Source organism: Hypanus sabinus, chromosome 7 (assembly GCF_030144855.1).
Source record: "Hypanus sabinus isolate sHypSab1 chromosome 7, sHypSab1.hap1, whole genome shotgun sequence".
NCBI classification, from domain to species: Eukaryota; Metazoa; Chordata; class Chondrichthyes; order Myliobatiformes; family Dasyatidae; genus Hypanus; species Hypanus sabinus.
The window spans coordinates 129,045,460-129,061,151 of NC_082712.1; the positions used below are offsets into that span (position 1 = coordinate 129,045,460).

Below are 15,692 nucleotides of genomic sequence, written 5' to 3' on the forward strand. Positions count from 1 at the left end.
ATTAAATAAGTAGTGATAAAGAGAGCAAAAAAAGAAACAAAAGATGGTGTATTGTCCTTTCGAAAATCTGATTGCAGGAGAAAGAAGCCATTCCTGAACATTGACTGTGTGTCTGCAGGCTTCTGTATCTCCTCTTGATGGCAGCAAGGAGAAGAGGGCATGTGTGGATGAAGAGAGTCTTTAGTGAGGGATGCTGCCATTTTGAGGCATCACTCTTTGAAGGTGTCCTCGATGCCGGGGTAGCTAGTGCTCATGATGGAGCTGGCTGAGTTTGCAATTTTGTGCAGCTCTTACTAATCCTTTTCAATGGACCCTCCACAACAGATGGTGATGCAACCAGTTAGAACGCACAATTCCCCTGTAGAAATTTGCAAATGTCTTTGGTGACAAATTAAGTCTCTGTCTCCTCAAACTCCTGATGAAGTATAGCCACTGTCATGCCTTCATTGTAATTGCATCAATACATTGGGCCCATGGTAGATCTTCAGAGATGTTAACTCCCAGGACCTTGAAACTGCTCACCTCTTCCACTGCTGATCTTGCAATGGGACAAGTGTGTGTTCCCTCAACTTCCCCTTCTTGAAGTCCACAATCAATTCCTTGGTCTTACACCACTCACCAGGAAAACCTATCCTGAGCCCAATATATTGATGCAATTACAAAGACACAACAGCGGCTATATTTCATTAGGAGTTTGAGGAGACTTGACTTATCACCAAGGACTCCCACAAATTTCTACAGATGTATCATGGAGAACATTCTTCGAGGGATGAAATCTTGTACACACAGCTCAAATTTGTCATCAACAGCACAATATCTTTATTGAATTCATCTTTCAGTAGTTGACAGCAAGATACAGTCAGATCCTGTTAACAGTGAGATCAGGGTCTATTTAACACATTTGTCATCAAACCCACAATTGCAAGACATTTTTATACCAAATTCCATCTTTATTGTTGCATAATATATTTGAATGTGTTTTAACTCATAAAAGTTTAGAGCAGTAAAAAAGTAAAATAATAATGCAAGAAGTCTCATAACTGAGGATCTCCTACATTTACTTCTAGAGACATAATATTGGCAAAACAACAATCTTACATTATTCCATATTTCCTTACATCATAGATGGAAAACATTTCAACTCATTGAATGTATTCTGGCTCACAGAATCACTTCATCATCTCACTGATGTTCTCCCCAACCTATTCTCCCCACTTTACAATTAGATCCTCCCAGATTACATCACTTGTCTACATCAAACTGTAGTTTCCATTTGGACAACTCTCTAGATATCCTCCAATTTTCAAATATGAGTAACTACTACCAGGACAAACAACAATACCTGCCCTAGATTCCATGGGAAAGGAAAAACAAAATGCAGTTCCTGGCAACCAGAAATAAAAACAGAAAATGTTAGAAATATCCAACAGGTCAGGCAGCATCTGTGGAGAGCGAAACAGAATTTTTATGTTAGGCCTTCAATCTGAAACATTAATTCTCTTTCTCTTACCACAACTAACTTTGTTCCAGATTCAATGGTTTCAACAGTGACCGAGTGAAGTTGATTTCCATATCCCTGCATCAGTGAAGGAAAAAACACTCAACCAGGATTGAGTGACTTCTTATGGAAAAGTTGTGTGATATTTGCTGAGGATGAGCATGTTTAGTAATTAGCTCATGGCTTTCCATCATTAGCCTCACACATAATGAAGGACACCAGCGTAACATTCAAAACTGTTCATTATCTGCACAGATCTGCTTCCCCAACAAGATTTGGACTTTCAGGACAGGAGGGGGGGGAGTGTGTCCCTGGACAGTACCTAAAGTAAGTAACCAGTGCCTAACACTCTTCATATTGCATGAAACCTGGCATTGTGGAAGTTTGCAAAATATTGAATATGCAGGTGTTTAAATGGTCTAAAACAAAATAATTACTGTAGGATACAGAGACTCAAATAATCTTACAGTTTACAATAATACAGTTTCTCAAATAATCTGAGTGTGCATTTGAACCTATGCCTCATAGGTGAAAGAAAGGAAGTGACTACCACTTCCTCTGTCCAGCACAAACCAAAATGGTTCCTCTTATGACTTACCTGTGTGCTGAACTGCTGGCCTCCAGGCTGCACGATCTTCTTTAACCTAAAGCAAGCAAACTGGTTCCCTCCAGATACTTGTTTCAGATAGGCAGCTGGCCTATCAGATAAACAGCCTGCTATCTCCTCTACTGAACACATCATCCCAAAGCTATTAAGCACGAAAGCTAAATCATCTGAGAGAGGAAGTTCCATGCTCTCCGCATCTTGTTTAAGTGTGGAAAGTCCCCAATAGGGAAAGCATGCATGCAGATCCCCTGATTGTGTTTAAAATGGGAGTTTTGATGTTTAATGATGTTTAAAATGGGAGTGAACTATACAACCTCTGACCCAACCTACCTTTCCCCTGCAGGGTAACATATTAAAGTGACCGTCTGTATGTTTGGTTTGTCTCTCATGTTGGTTTAAATAACAAGAAGAAGATCCCTCACTCAGCTTGTCAGTAAATACTGGGTCCCACCTCTCCTCTTTCAGGGATGAATCTGAATGCAGGCAATTTTATCAACCATCCAACCGTACCAGGCATGAAGTAAGCTGGATATCATTAGCAGAAAATGTGTGGCAGAAATCATTCCTCCAAGAAAGATTCTGCACTTTGTGACAGCTACATTACCTTATGAATACTAGCATTTATAATTAAACACATTTTTAAATTATAGATAGATGTTAAGACTGCATTACAACCATTGGTGATAAGTAACAGCTTTCTCAACCTGCCATAGAGCACCACCTCTCTGTTCCTGTTCATTGATGGTCCAAAAATGAGCCATGCACCAAATATTTCCAGTCTGACCCTCCTGATTTGTCCTTGAAGACCACAGGGATTTCATCAATGCAGGACTCAAATTATTGAAAAAAAAATCAAACCATGCAGACAAAGACTGATTTAATACAAAATTTATTTCATGCTAGAATTTTTTTTGCATATTATATTGTGCATGCACGTATTCAGAACTAAATTGCATACAGTGCCGAAGTATTGATTCCAACTTTAGGAGACCAAATTTGAGTAAAGATATTCGCTGACTTGGACTGATAGTCCTGCCATGGAAAATGGTGCCGATAAATTGGTACTGTTCAATGGAATGCACGCTTCCTAATTTAGAGTCTGCAAGTCTGAAATACACACTTTTAAATGCAAAGAGGCTAAGACCATCTGGATGAAGAGTTAATATTTATAGATACACATGATGTCCAGAAAATACAAGATTACTAGCATGCCAACCTAATCAGATACAGGGTCGGAAATGCTTTCTGAATACATGTTTTAACGGCTTGTTTCAGATGAAGATCTGAAGCATGGATGAGTGGTCAATATGACCAATCGCCATCTACATACAGTTTTCTCTAATCTTGCACTGTTTCATGAATATTACAAAAAAAAGCTATCCATTGCAAATAAATATAGTTAATTCTGACATTACTGTATGATTACATCAAAGTTTTGTAAAAGTAAATTAGTTTGGAAGGAAATATAGCTTCTGATTTAAAGGTTACTCATAGAATTACATTTTCTATAACATGCAATTCATGCTAGCAAACAAATATAAATCTATCTTTTGTTTTAGAAACATTTGGGCTTTAGAAAGCCAACAATTCTGGGTCAAATCTGTTACATACAATGGTCCTTAGAAGCCTGTTTGGCTTGAAGTAGTTTTGCTTGTCCTAAAGAGGTGGGTCTTCTTCTCTTGAAATGTTCCCAACGGGCAGATAATTGCCCAGAGAGCGTCCAATTCTGTCCCAGCTCATTAAGTTACTCTGACTGCCCCTGCTTGCATATACTTAGCAATGACAGGAGTGCCTTTGCAGAAATCTGCATGCAAAGAATACAGTGAATACTTGACCTTCTTTCCCCTGCTTTTCAACATAAATGTGGCATTTTGTTTCTACTTTAAAAAAAAATATAGCTACATGCAGCGGGGGCAGTGTCCTTCTTCTAGAGACCTTCACATGCACCCAGGTTAACTGGGACCTCTACAGAGTATTGCTCACAACTGGTTTGGCTTCCATGCAATGGCATCTCAAACTGCATGTTTTGCATGAACTCCCTCAGGGCTATATGGCTCAAAAGGTCCTGAGAAAGAAATCTTCACTCGTTGACCAGGTGCACTAATAAATATAAATGTTACCCATTTTCAAAGAGCCAGTGTTTCCACAAATGGACAAATGCACACCCAAAGCAATGGGCTGGATCATCAATGATTTGAAACTGCATGTAGCTGCATTATTTCCATCTATGCACCAAGCACATGGAGCATACAGACCACTGGTGCCATCATGTGCCTGTGCGATCCCATCTAGAAATCAACGAGGATTGTCCCACCTAATGTCAACAGTAGAATCACCAGCAGCAAGGTGCTACCTAGAGACATGCAATCTTCAGACTTATTACCTGGTTTTATGCAAGACAGTATAGGCTGTAGGACTAAAGCTTTGGACCATTCTCAGCTACTAATCCATGCTATAAAATGGATGGTATGGGAGACGGAGAAAGCCTCAATGGACAAGGAGAGCTGTAGAGTGAAGAAGACACTGAAGGCAATTTTAGTATATTTCTGCTCATGCCAGCTCTGTTGCTTAGGCTCCTTGAGTTTTCAAAACCTTTATGTAGGAAAAATGCAAAGTACAGCATTGGATCAACAATAGAATGGATAATGATGAGTCTACATCATTGCCAGTCTGATAAAGCATCTCCATGCACTTGCATGCTCAGAGTAGTATCAATGTTAATGAAAGACAAAGAGAAGCGGTTACTAGGGATTGTTTCTACATCCCTAAGTTAACAACCATTATTTCACCAGGCATTGATTTCTAAGGAAGAACTCAGGCGATGTGATAGGCTGTGTTGGATGTTAATGCTCTCTTCGATATTGTGCTACTTTGCTAAATAGTCTATAGTTTTGTTTATCTGAGCTATTCATTTTTTTTTACTTTTATTGTGGTTTAATGTACCATTTTCAGAGATTTTCAGTGTAGGTTTTGGGGCAAGTTTCTACTTCAGCACAATTATAGATTCAAATATTGTTGATATTATCATGTCTTCATTTCATCCCTGAGGTAGTAATATTTCAGTTATTGGTCCAAATCAAAGTGCAATGAACAAAACAGCCAAAATCTACACATCCTGCAATCAATTGCCAAATCTGCCCAGCGTCTGCTAGCCAAAGGTAGGCATGAACTTGCACTTCTTTGCTTTATTGAATGTTTTCCATACAGAGTGATTTATGAAGCAGCTGGCCTTTTATCACATGAGCTGAAGGAATATTTGTCCAAACTAAAATAATTCTCTAATACCAATATAGTTGACAATCCTGACTCTAAAACGTGAGCTATATGCCGGGTTAAGATGATACACAGTTTTGTAATATTTAAACTGTTACGTGCAAATACTGTGAGGAAGACCAAACAGGGAAATTGTGTTTTAAATTAAGTTTTGATTCGAAAGCAAGAATATAGAAATCAGTTTACTAGTTCCCACAATATACTGGATCAAGAGGTTGTTCAGCATTGGAGCCTACTCAGTCTGCATCACTGAATTTTTCTGAAGGAGGAGTTTGATTGTATAAAATGAGAAAAAAAATTATTTTAAGAATCTATATGTTAGGAGGCAGGGGAAATTAAAATTCATCCAAGCAATCACCATTGCAACCACACTGGCTCAGTGGGGATCATGGCAGAAAATTCTTTCCAGAGGTCCTTTCACACTGCTTTCAAGTCAAACACGTTCTGTGAATTGTGAAGAGTTAGGGGAAGGAATGGCAGTGTTGAAGAATCAGTGATTTCTATCCATCATTATTTGTATTCAACATCAGTTCAGTTAACATATAATTCATAGCCTCTAGTGAGTACCACCAGCAATCTTACCATTTCCAATACATTTCAGAATGTGAAATTGCCAAATAAGAGATGGAGTATAATGCCCATTCTCATGTAGAAGTGCATTAAGGCCAGTCAGAACATCAGCCAACTAAAGAAGGATTTAATACATTGATAGAGTTTTGTATTGATCCAGGGGACAGAGGTGAAAGGCCAACACTAATTCACCAAATGCCCCCGTCCCATCTCCTTTTCCCATTGGCAACTCCCCACTCCAAATGACAATTCACTCTTTTCAAATTAGGAGGTACCTAACCCTCCTATTTTGAAAACATGATTGTAGGAAAAGATCCATCCTAGATACCAAGTACATCAGAAACACAAAACTATTATGTTAGTCTTTCACTAATATAGTAAACTAACCAGCAAGGTATTGAATAGTTTATTCTATGTAGTTATTCTGTTTTGTAAGACACAAACATGCAACCCAACTAAAGTAAATGTTGAAAAGATGTATAATTAAACCAACTGAACAGAAAATCCAATGTTCAGTCTGCGTTGGTTAGATAGGCCATGCCAAAGTCATTTCGTTAGTCTATTTCTTTTATTAACAAATTTACTTCACCAAATTTAATTTAATGAAAACCCTTTTATAAGATATTGACGTCATATCAGTGGTGGAAATTTGATTAATTTGAGTTTGTTCTGATATCTCACCCCATACAAGGTATGAATTGTCTTGAAGGAATGCCTGGGAACTCTTTAGTCTTTCATCGCAGTAAGAATTGGTCTCATTTTGATGCCAATTTGATACTATTCTGAAGTCCATTGAAGCATTTAAAGACTAGACATGCAACCAATTCCATTTCAAACATGCACAAGAACTTAACATTGAACAGATCTACAAGAACACATACAGGATGGATTTAAGCTGAAAGGTTTCCATCGTTCATGCTGGTAGAAACATACTTCCACGGGCCAACAATATGCTGACATTGAAACACACTAGTGAATTACTCTTTAGCCAATCTGTCCAATACGGAATCAAATTCAACACTTTGCTACAAAGATAATTTTAGCTGAGGTTTTCAAGCTACTTTCTTATGAAAGTGTTGTGATCAATTTTTTTTTAGTCTGGCTTTTAATTTACTTTATAAATTATATTTACATATTAAGTGTTCTCTATAGAAGACTGTCCATCAGAAATGGCACATGAAGCTCCTATATACCACACCAATGGCATGGTTTGGATAATACTGTCTCTCTATGTATAGATCTATATATATATATATAATTTTATATATATATATACACACATACAATACACCAGTGAGAGGACTTGAATGAAATTCTACACTTTAATTCATGGCGCTTAGCGTCTTTCTAAAATCTCTATGGAATTTCATAGACAATTACTCTACACAGCTAAGCATTGCTTATTAATCCATGATAAACCTTCCCAATGCAGCTGTATATCCTAGCAATACTAGATTAACAGATTGATATATATACCTATAAGGTTACGTATCTTGCCTGTGTGTTACGTACCCTTTCTTATTCCTCCATCGGGTGGACATGCAAATTCCCCGGTTGATAAGAGGAAGCAGGGCCCGTCTCTGGCATTCCTCTCCCTGGTGTTAGAACGAGTGAAGGGGAGGTGATCTTCAGGCGTCATTGCCTGGTCAATATGAGGACAATCTTCGTTTGCCAATGCTGCATTTGCTGCATCACCGTTCTGTTTAAAATCTTCAAATATACAAGCAAAAGCTGAATGAAATGCTAAGTAGTATGTTTGTGTTTCTTACTAAAGGTTAGCAGAATCTATGGTTTGTAACACTCTATGCAATCAACTAAAGTTACTCCAGAGGCAGCACATTCAGCCAATAAAATATTTTGCATTGGCAAATAATATCACATAAATATAGTAAGCAACGGCACCAAAATTGTGAAAGATTGATCTCAACAATTATCAGCAAAAGCAACTACTCTTGGTGGCATGGAACAGAATGAGCAGGACTTTATAAATGAGAGACAACATTCTGTCACGACAGACCGATGGAGGGACAAGGAATCCACTGTTACAACTCATGCTTTCTGCAGTGGATACTTCAATGTGATTTCTATAGTTGAAACCACCATCAAAGACCATCAAAGACCAAGGCCATTGGGCTTAGTAAGGAAATAATGGGGCAGAGTCAAGTTATGCCTGTAAACCATCCTATTTGTTAAATGCTGAAGTTTTATGTAATATTTATTCCAACAGAATGTTATGCTCAATTTGTTTTAGGGACAACAAGCTTTTAATCACCTGTGCAACCAATTACCATGTGGCCCAGAACAACAATCATCTAAACTGTTAGCCACAAGCATCCTTTAACTAAGTCCAATGTCAGCTAAATTTGGGGGCCACTCCCTTCATAGAAAGGTGCTGAAATAACAGAATTGCAGCACAGAAGCCCGTTTGGCACATTGTGCTTTTTCCAGATCATTAATAAGGCTACCTACTTAGTCCCTTTCCCAAGAGTTATATAGCAAAGTGTTTAAACATCTAGCAGATAAAAACCAATAAATAGCAAAAGCAGTTAATGAAAGATGCAAAATGTGTTTCTAAATGCAGCACCCTGTTCCCCATTAATTCTCTTCCATAGGATTACTCCCTATTATCCCTCCCTTCTCAGATTCCCATTTGCAGTTCATTTCTGGCTTGATGCATTAAAATGCATTGAAGCACTTCATCCTAGGAAACACGGTGTGGGAAGGTAAATGAAACAAGCCATGAACAACAGGACAACAGATCTTTTTGCTCAAGGACCGACTGCCACAATCTTTCCAAACCCAAGCCACCCTGGAAAGAGCCTCATGCAATAAATATACCTAAAGACCATTTGTCTGATGTCACGAGACTGGATCATGGATCACAGGTCAGTGGGGAGGGGGACAGGGAGAGAAAACCCCAAGCAAAGGAATTTACAAAACCTGGCCATTAGTTCAGAGGATTGAGGAATGGGCAGTTCAAATCAAGGTTGGAGAAGGTCTCATCGGGCTTTACAGCACACTACACAGTGAAACCAACCTGCTGTGTTCCTTACCCTTGAAGCTACAACAAAGTAGGATCGCAAGTCTGCCAAAGTCACAGGCCATGCACGTATGCATGAAAACAAAGCAAGCATGCCTGTATGTGCAACTCAGGACTTTGGATGCTGCTATGCATACAAAGCACTCAGACGTCTTTGTGTATCTGACGCACCAAGCACCCAGAAAAGGAAAATCCCAGACTTGGCAGAGCACTCAGCAAGTCTTAGAGCATCTTTCATGAAGGATTATCTGATGAAATTATATCTTATAGCGCACATAAATAATGTGCTACAAGATACAATATCTTGGCCCTCACGTTATCAGTTGTTACAATGAAAAGAAAGGATCTCCCTCCTTCCCAAGCCTGCCAAATACGGTGAGTAAAATAGTGTAAATCAGTACAAATGGCAAAGACTAGTGTGAATGGGGAAGGAAATACTGTGTTTTAGTGAGCGTGGTATACAACAGAAAACAGAAGATAGAAGTGTGAAAAATATTAAGGGGAAGTTGCCGATGCTTGGAAAAGCACACTGAATTGGAGACTAAAATACTGTAGTTCTCAGTAATTGAAATGGTTTTGGTTACATCATAATTGGACAGTATAAATACCAGCTCAATAATTAAAGAAAGAAGATTTTATTCCTTTTATATAATTTAGCAGCATGTAGCTTTGCTTCCATAGGTCAAGATGTAAAACAAAGTGCTTCTTCTCACCTTCTCTCTTGCTCTCAGTTAGCCTTCACATATATTTTGATACATTCTGGTCTTTTGTGGAGTGTAAGTGGACAACACATGGGAAGGGGAACAATGCCAGCTGGAGACTGCTAACTTTAGAAACATTTCAAAATGTGTATTATCCATCGTCCACTGGCTTCGTTCAATTAAATACCATTGTGCCTGCTCTGCCAAGGCACTTTTTTTAGAAATATAAGAGCAAATGTAAGAAGTTGAAGGTGGTGCAGGCTATTTACCCACATGTTGACTTCAATAAGATAATGGTTGATCTTTTACCTCAGCTCCACTTTATCCCCTTGATTCCTTTCATCAATAAATATCGATCAACCTCAGTGAAGGAATTTCTTATTTTGAATCAGCATATCCTACTTATAAACAACCCAGTGTCATAACTGTATCCTTCCTTAGGTATAGAGATGATCTTGTACTCAGTATTGCAGGAGTACCCTTACCAAGACCCTATATCGTTATAGTAAGGTGCATGGTGGAGCAGACTCGATGGGCTGAATGGCCTACTTCCTCTCCTATAGCTTATGGTCTTAGGCCAATACTCATTATCAAGTGCTCTTGAAATAGACTTTTGCCTTCCCAAATGTTTTTTCTTTGTTATCTTTCAGGGTTTTGCATTCATGGATACACCAACAACTTTCAGTCTCTCACCATATAAAATGATCTCTGCTATTTTTGCTTGCTTTATTCTACCACACTGGCTGAGCTCACAATTTTGCCACATCCTTTGGAATAGTTGAATTTGTATACAGCACGGAAACTGAAGCACACAGCTGATCATTCTCATCACTGATAGTTCTACCAAGCAAACTTAAGTTCAAAATTTCAAATTTAAACTTTCACTGGTAGGCGCAGGTTGAAAGATGTTTAAAAACAGAGGGGATCATGTGCCCCGTAGAATATGAGAGTAAGGAGCATGATGAACCATTATAAAGCCTTTGTAAAATACTGGCTCAACCACTGTTGAATTATTGTTTGCAAGTCTGAGTGCTTCCTTCTAAGTAAAATATAAAGCTTTTTAAGAGGGTGCAAAAGAGATTTACTAAATTTATTCCAGGGATAGGGTAGACTGTAAAAGCTACAGTTCTTGAAACTGAGGAGGCTGTGAGGAGATCTGATAGAGAAATTAAAAAATCATGAAGGAGACAAACAATGGATAGAGAGAAAAATTATCAGTGGCAAAGGGCTATGAACTAAGGGTGAAAATTTGAAGGTGATTGGGAAAGGAATCTATAGTTAAATGAGATGTTTTAAAATTATGGAGTAGGTGAGTAGGGTGTTCAGTACACTGATTGGGATAATAGTAAATTTGACTGTGGTTTTCAAAAGCAGCTGAAAATTTATCCAAAAGGAAATATAAATTGCAGGACCATTAAGAGGGCAGATATATTAGAGTAAGTAAGAGTGCTCACATGTAAGTTTGGTAGAGAACTCAATGGGCTGAATGACATCCTTCCCTGTTGTAACTCTTATGATCACATTCTTGGGAGTTGGGAAGGGCATAAGTGAAAATGGCCATGGTGCACAAATATGGAATTGGGAATGGGAATAGGACAGGAGACAGAATGTCTTGGGATCTGTGTGGAATAAAATCACTGGGCTGATTCTGAGATTGAAGGAATTGCCTAGTGAAGGGGGACAGAAGAAGATCTATTCACTGAAGCTTGAAATAATGTAAGTAATCTCATTGAAGCATGGACAATTCTGAGAGGGAATGACAAGCTGGATACCAAGAAGTTGTCTCCATGAGATGGAAAGGTAAAGCTCATGATCACAATGAGATTTCATGGTGCAGAATGGTTGAAAAGTTATAAGGCCTATTACTGTCTCAGTTTCTTTCATTATACTCTAAAGCGTGGAGGCATGTGAGAGGACTGGAATGAGAAACAGGAGTGTGGAACTGGAAGTGAAGTTGACTCAGCTTTGTAGAAAGTCTCATTCCATTACCAAAGAACCCAGCAGGCTAGGCAAGATGAACAGGGTGGAACTCTGGATGTTGATTGCTATGAAAATATTGTTTTACCAAAGCAGAAAAATTAAACACATTAGAGAAAGGTACATTATCAAACAAGAGTGAATTTTAATCAGTAAAGTGAAAGTTGTGTCTATGACTGCTCCCTGCACTCCCTGATACTTTGTCTTTGATGATAATTGGTTAAAATTATTAGCTCATATCCCTGTTACAAAAAGAACAGAGAAAAGAGCATGTTGGGGTTGCAGTAATGTTATGAACCATAATCTTTCATGTCTGAGAAACACAGTTCATTGCTAAATAAATTAAAATTAATCTCTATATTTTGACGTTTCTTCAGAAGACTATTTGTAAAAGCAAAGTAAGACGTTACTGCTGTGATATTAGCAAACGCACAATTAAAGCGTTTGATTGACACTCCTCTGTTAATGCTGGTGTTAACCTGTTTATTCTAAATGCTTCCATTAGTATACAAATAGCATTTTTAGACTAAAAATCTTTAATACTAAAATAGGTGTTAGAAACATCGTAATCTGATGTGATTATATGAGTATATTTCTCTCATTGAAAGAGTTAAATATTTTTTGTACTAAAATGCACAATTATTTTATGCTAATTCACTCAGAAACAGCAGGGAAGTGGCTTCTCACATTAGGTTACAAAGATAGAGCAGTATTTGCACTATTATACTAAGTTATTTTGTAATTATAATGCATGGCAAATTTTTAAGAGCAACATTAAATATATTTACAAAGAAGCTACTAAGATCTGGAGTGAAACACTTCAATACTTTTCAGGCAGTAAACTGTACTACTTTTCTAGGAGTTTGAGGCCTACATTTGTATATCTTTTCATGCAGCGTTTCCTGTAAAAGAGCCAGTAATTAGACTATAGACAAATACTTAGAATCCTACATCCTCAGTTTAGCCTGGGGTATAGTCTTTTTTAATCGCAGTTTTACCCTGATCTTGATCCTTACAATTGATCAAATAAAACCACACTCTGTTCTAAATCCACTTGATACTTCATTTTAGAGATTAGTAACCAATAAACTATGAGCAGTGCTAAATACTTCAGGGAAATATAGTAGATTCTGGTAGTCATTCTAAGGTATATTCGTATGCATTTTTGCTTTTCTTCTCTACAAGATAAACTGTCAGAAGCTGTAATTTAACATATCATACTAAGATTCCAGGAGGAGCTTACCTCAGCAATGCATGGTTTCATTCCAATAAAGAAAGTTGCTAGACTGGCTGCACTCTATTTGGTAACGTGCTTACTAAAAGAATGTTTGATACAAAACACTAGCATGGCTTAAATGTGCTGCCTTTCCAGAAATCCAAAGCTGGTTGAGATATAAAATGACTACCAGGGGTAGGTGCAAAGGAGGCATTCGAGGGTCAGATGGACATTCCTCTAAGAGGTTTCCTACCTGCTCTGTTTATTTCTAAAATCTCTTCCTGAGCGAGTGGGCATGTATCACTCTGTGTACTGTGATGTGGAGAGTTTACACCAGATTTACAATAATTGGGGGATCCCAGCTGGGGCGGTCTCGGTATATGCTTCTTTTTCTTCTTTGGTAATTTTTGTTTGGCCATCGCTAAGGAGTAATACATTCCAAAATTATTGACAATGACAGGGACTGGCATAGCAATGGTCAGCACGCCCGAAAGAGCACAGAGGGCTCCTACCAACATGCCCGACCATGTCTGAGGATACATGTCTCCATAGCCAAGTGTAGTCATGGTCACCACGGCCCACCAAAATCCAATTGGAATATTTTTGAATTGTGTGTGGTTATCGGCTCTCAGGTCATGGGGGCTAGCACCTATCCTCTCAGCGTAGTAGATCATGGTGGCAAATATCAGAACGCCAAGTGCCAAGAAGATGATGAGCAGCAGGAATTCATTGGTGCTTGCACGCAAAGTATGTCCTAAAACTCTCAGTCCTACAAAATGACGGGTCAGCTTGAAGATTCGCAGGATTCGAACAAAGCGAACCACTCTCAGGAAGCCCAGAACATCCTTAGCAGCTTTGGAAGACAAAGCACTGAGTCCTACCTCCAGATAGAAGGGCAGAATGGCCACAAAGTCTATGATATTGAGAGTATTCTTGATAAACTCCACTTTGTTGGGACAGAAAGTGATCCTCATGAGAAATTCAAAGGTAAACCATACCACACAGACTCCTTCAATGTACATTAAGAAGGCTTCTGTTTCTGTTTCCTGAATAGTCTCCATCCGGGTTTCATTTCCATTCCTTACAATCTCCGTTCTATTAACGATGGGGTTGAATGCCTCATGAGTCTCGAGGCAGAAGGTGCTGATTGACACCAAGATGAAGAAAAGCGAAGCAAAAGCACAGTACTGTGAAGTAAATCAGAAAAACAAATATTAGTGGCAAGAACTGAAAGCTCAGACAAATGCATGCGCAGCAGTTCAAAACAGTGAAGAAAGCAACATATTGGCACATAATGTCATTATTCTCAACAAAACCTTTTCCTTCCTGATTCCTCTCAAACCTCATCCTCTCAGAGGTAAACTTAGCAATCTCCTGCCATAGATATTTTACCATAAAATTAAATTCTTTACTTCATAGAAAGTTGTACAGAAAATATTCTACAAACAAAGAAAGGCAACATTTTACGACTGTACAATCAATCATTTCATTTCATGAACATCTTGTAAATAACATGACACAGGCTAATTCCTGCATATTGTGTGCAAGGGATGGTTGAAGGGTATGGGCTTACAAATTTCCTTCTACTGCCAGTAGATACTTTGTACTGGATGCACCTTGTCTAAGTAGTCCTTAATTAGTGCTGAATGCTGATACTTGGCAACATTCAGTCCATGGTAATTCTTTGAGTAGAAAGATCAGCAGTTTCAAGGCAAAGCACAGGACCCCTTTCACTGAGTTGATCCACAACTAGCACAACTGGTGTCACAACCAAGACCAGAGAACAGCATGTAGAGCACAGAATCCTAATCAAGATGTTGCTAATGAACCAAGAATGGTACAAATTCATCTTCAGGTTATCATCCTAACCATAGCCTTGAGACAAGCTTGCAATAGCTCTGAGGTTCTGAGCACATTGAAAGTAACTGCAAGGCAACACCGAAAATATTTTGGCCCAAAGGTATCACCATTACTAGGTTTGAAGTGACCAAACAGCACAGGGAGGCTGATATTCCCTATCAAGCAACCTACAACCTGATGTCTACTGGAAGGTTCTGAATATGAGATGATTTTGCCAAATAGTCTTGTCAGCAAATTATCCAGTTGGACCCACTCCCTCTTATCCTCTTAGGACATTAAGCAGATTCTAAGCAGACCATTGTTCCATAGTTTTAGAGTTAAATATTCCTCTTCAGAAATCTCTCCACTTGAGAAAGTTGAAGAGAAAAATTCCACCTTGCTAAGATATGCTGAGTTTGGTTTGTCAACATGACCAGACTTAGTCTTCTCAGAGTAGATAAACACTTAACTTTTGCAAGTTGTGACACCCAGTATTTACAATCTGGGGCTTTACAAACTTCCTGAAACTTAGACAAAGGTGGCCATCAACCCCAGAACACTATTGGAGATTTCCCTCCCCATTTACTCTGAGTCTTGCACATAATGTCACTGAAGAAGCATGCTACCTTGGGACTCCAGACATGTCTGTGACTATGATTCATTGGGAGGCTTGTGGCATTGTGAAAAGACCTTGGTCACATGGACAACACCACATGACTCTCAATTAATTGTCTGCATTTCAGCATCTGCAGGTTTTGATTGTGGATAACTCATAAATCCTGATTGGAATGCAGAAGTTATAAATAGCAAGATACTGTCTGCAAAGCTCCTCCCTTTAATAAATCATGAACAACAGTGACCCACATTCTATATGGCTCTTAGATTCCTAGAAGCTATATTGAAATGGAAGGAGGAAATTAGAATTCAGCAGAATCTGTATCTGCCGCATGGCCTTTCTTCAATTTCTATCG

The 15,692-nt window shown here is 38.5% G+C and overlaps 1 protein-coding gene across 8 annotated transcripts in view; it reads right to left on the reverse strand.

Moving 5' to 3' along the window:
* Positions 1-3,844: 3,844 nt before the first annotated feature.
* Positions 3,845-15,692, reverse strand: part of LOC132396401 (potassium voltage-gated channel subfamily C member 1-like) — a 63,832-nt gene continuing 51,984 nt past the window's right edge. The window contains exons 2-5 of one of the 8 annotated variants that reach the window (XM_059973932.1): positions 13,136-14,069; positions 7,457-7,625; positions 6,786-6,796; positions 4,558-4,697 (exon numbers count right to left, since the gene is read on the reverse strand). In XM_059973932.1, the coding sequence (XP_059829915.1) occupies positions 4,558-4,697; positions 6,786-6,796; positions 7,457-7,625; positions 13,136-14,069 (1,254 nt within the window). Of the gene's footprint in view, positions 3,910-4,557; positions 4,698-5,801; positions 5,804-6,785; positions 6,797-7,456; positions 7,659-13,135; positions 14,070-15,692 lie in introns of those variants that run through there. The other 7 variants (XM_059973930.1, XM_059973935.1, XM_059973936.1 and 4 more) reach the window with 7 other exon arrangements.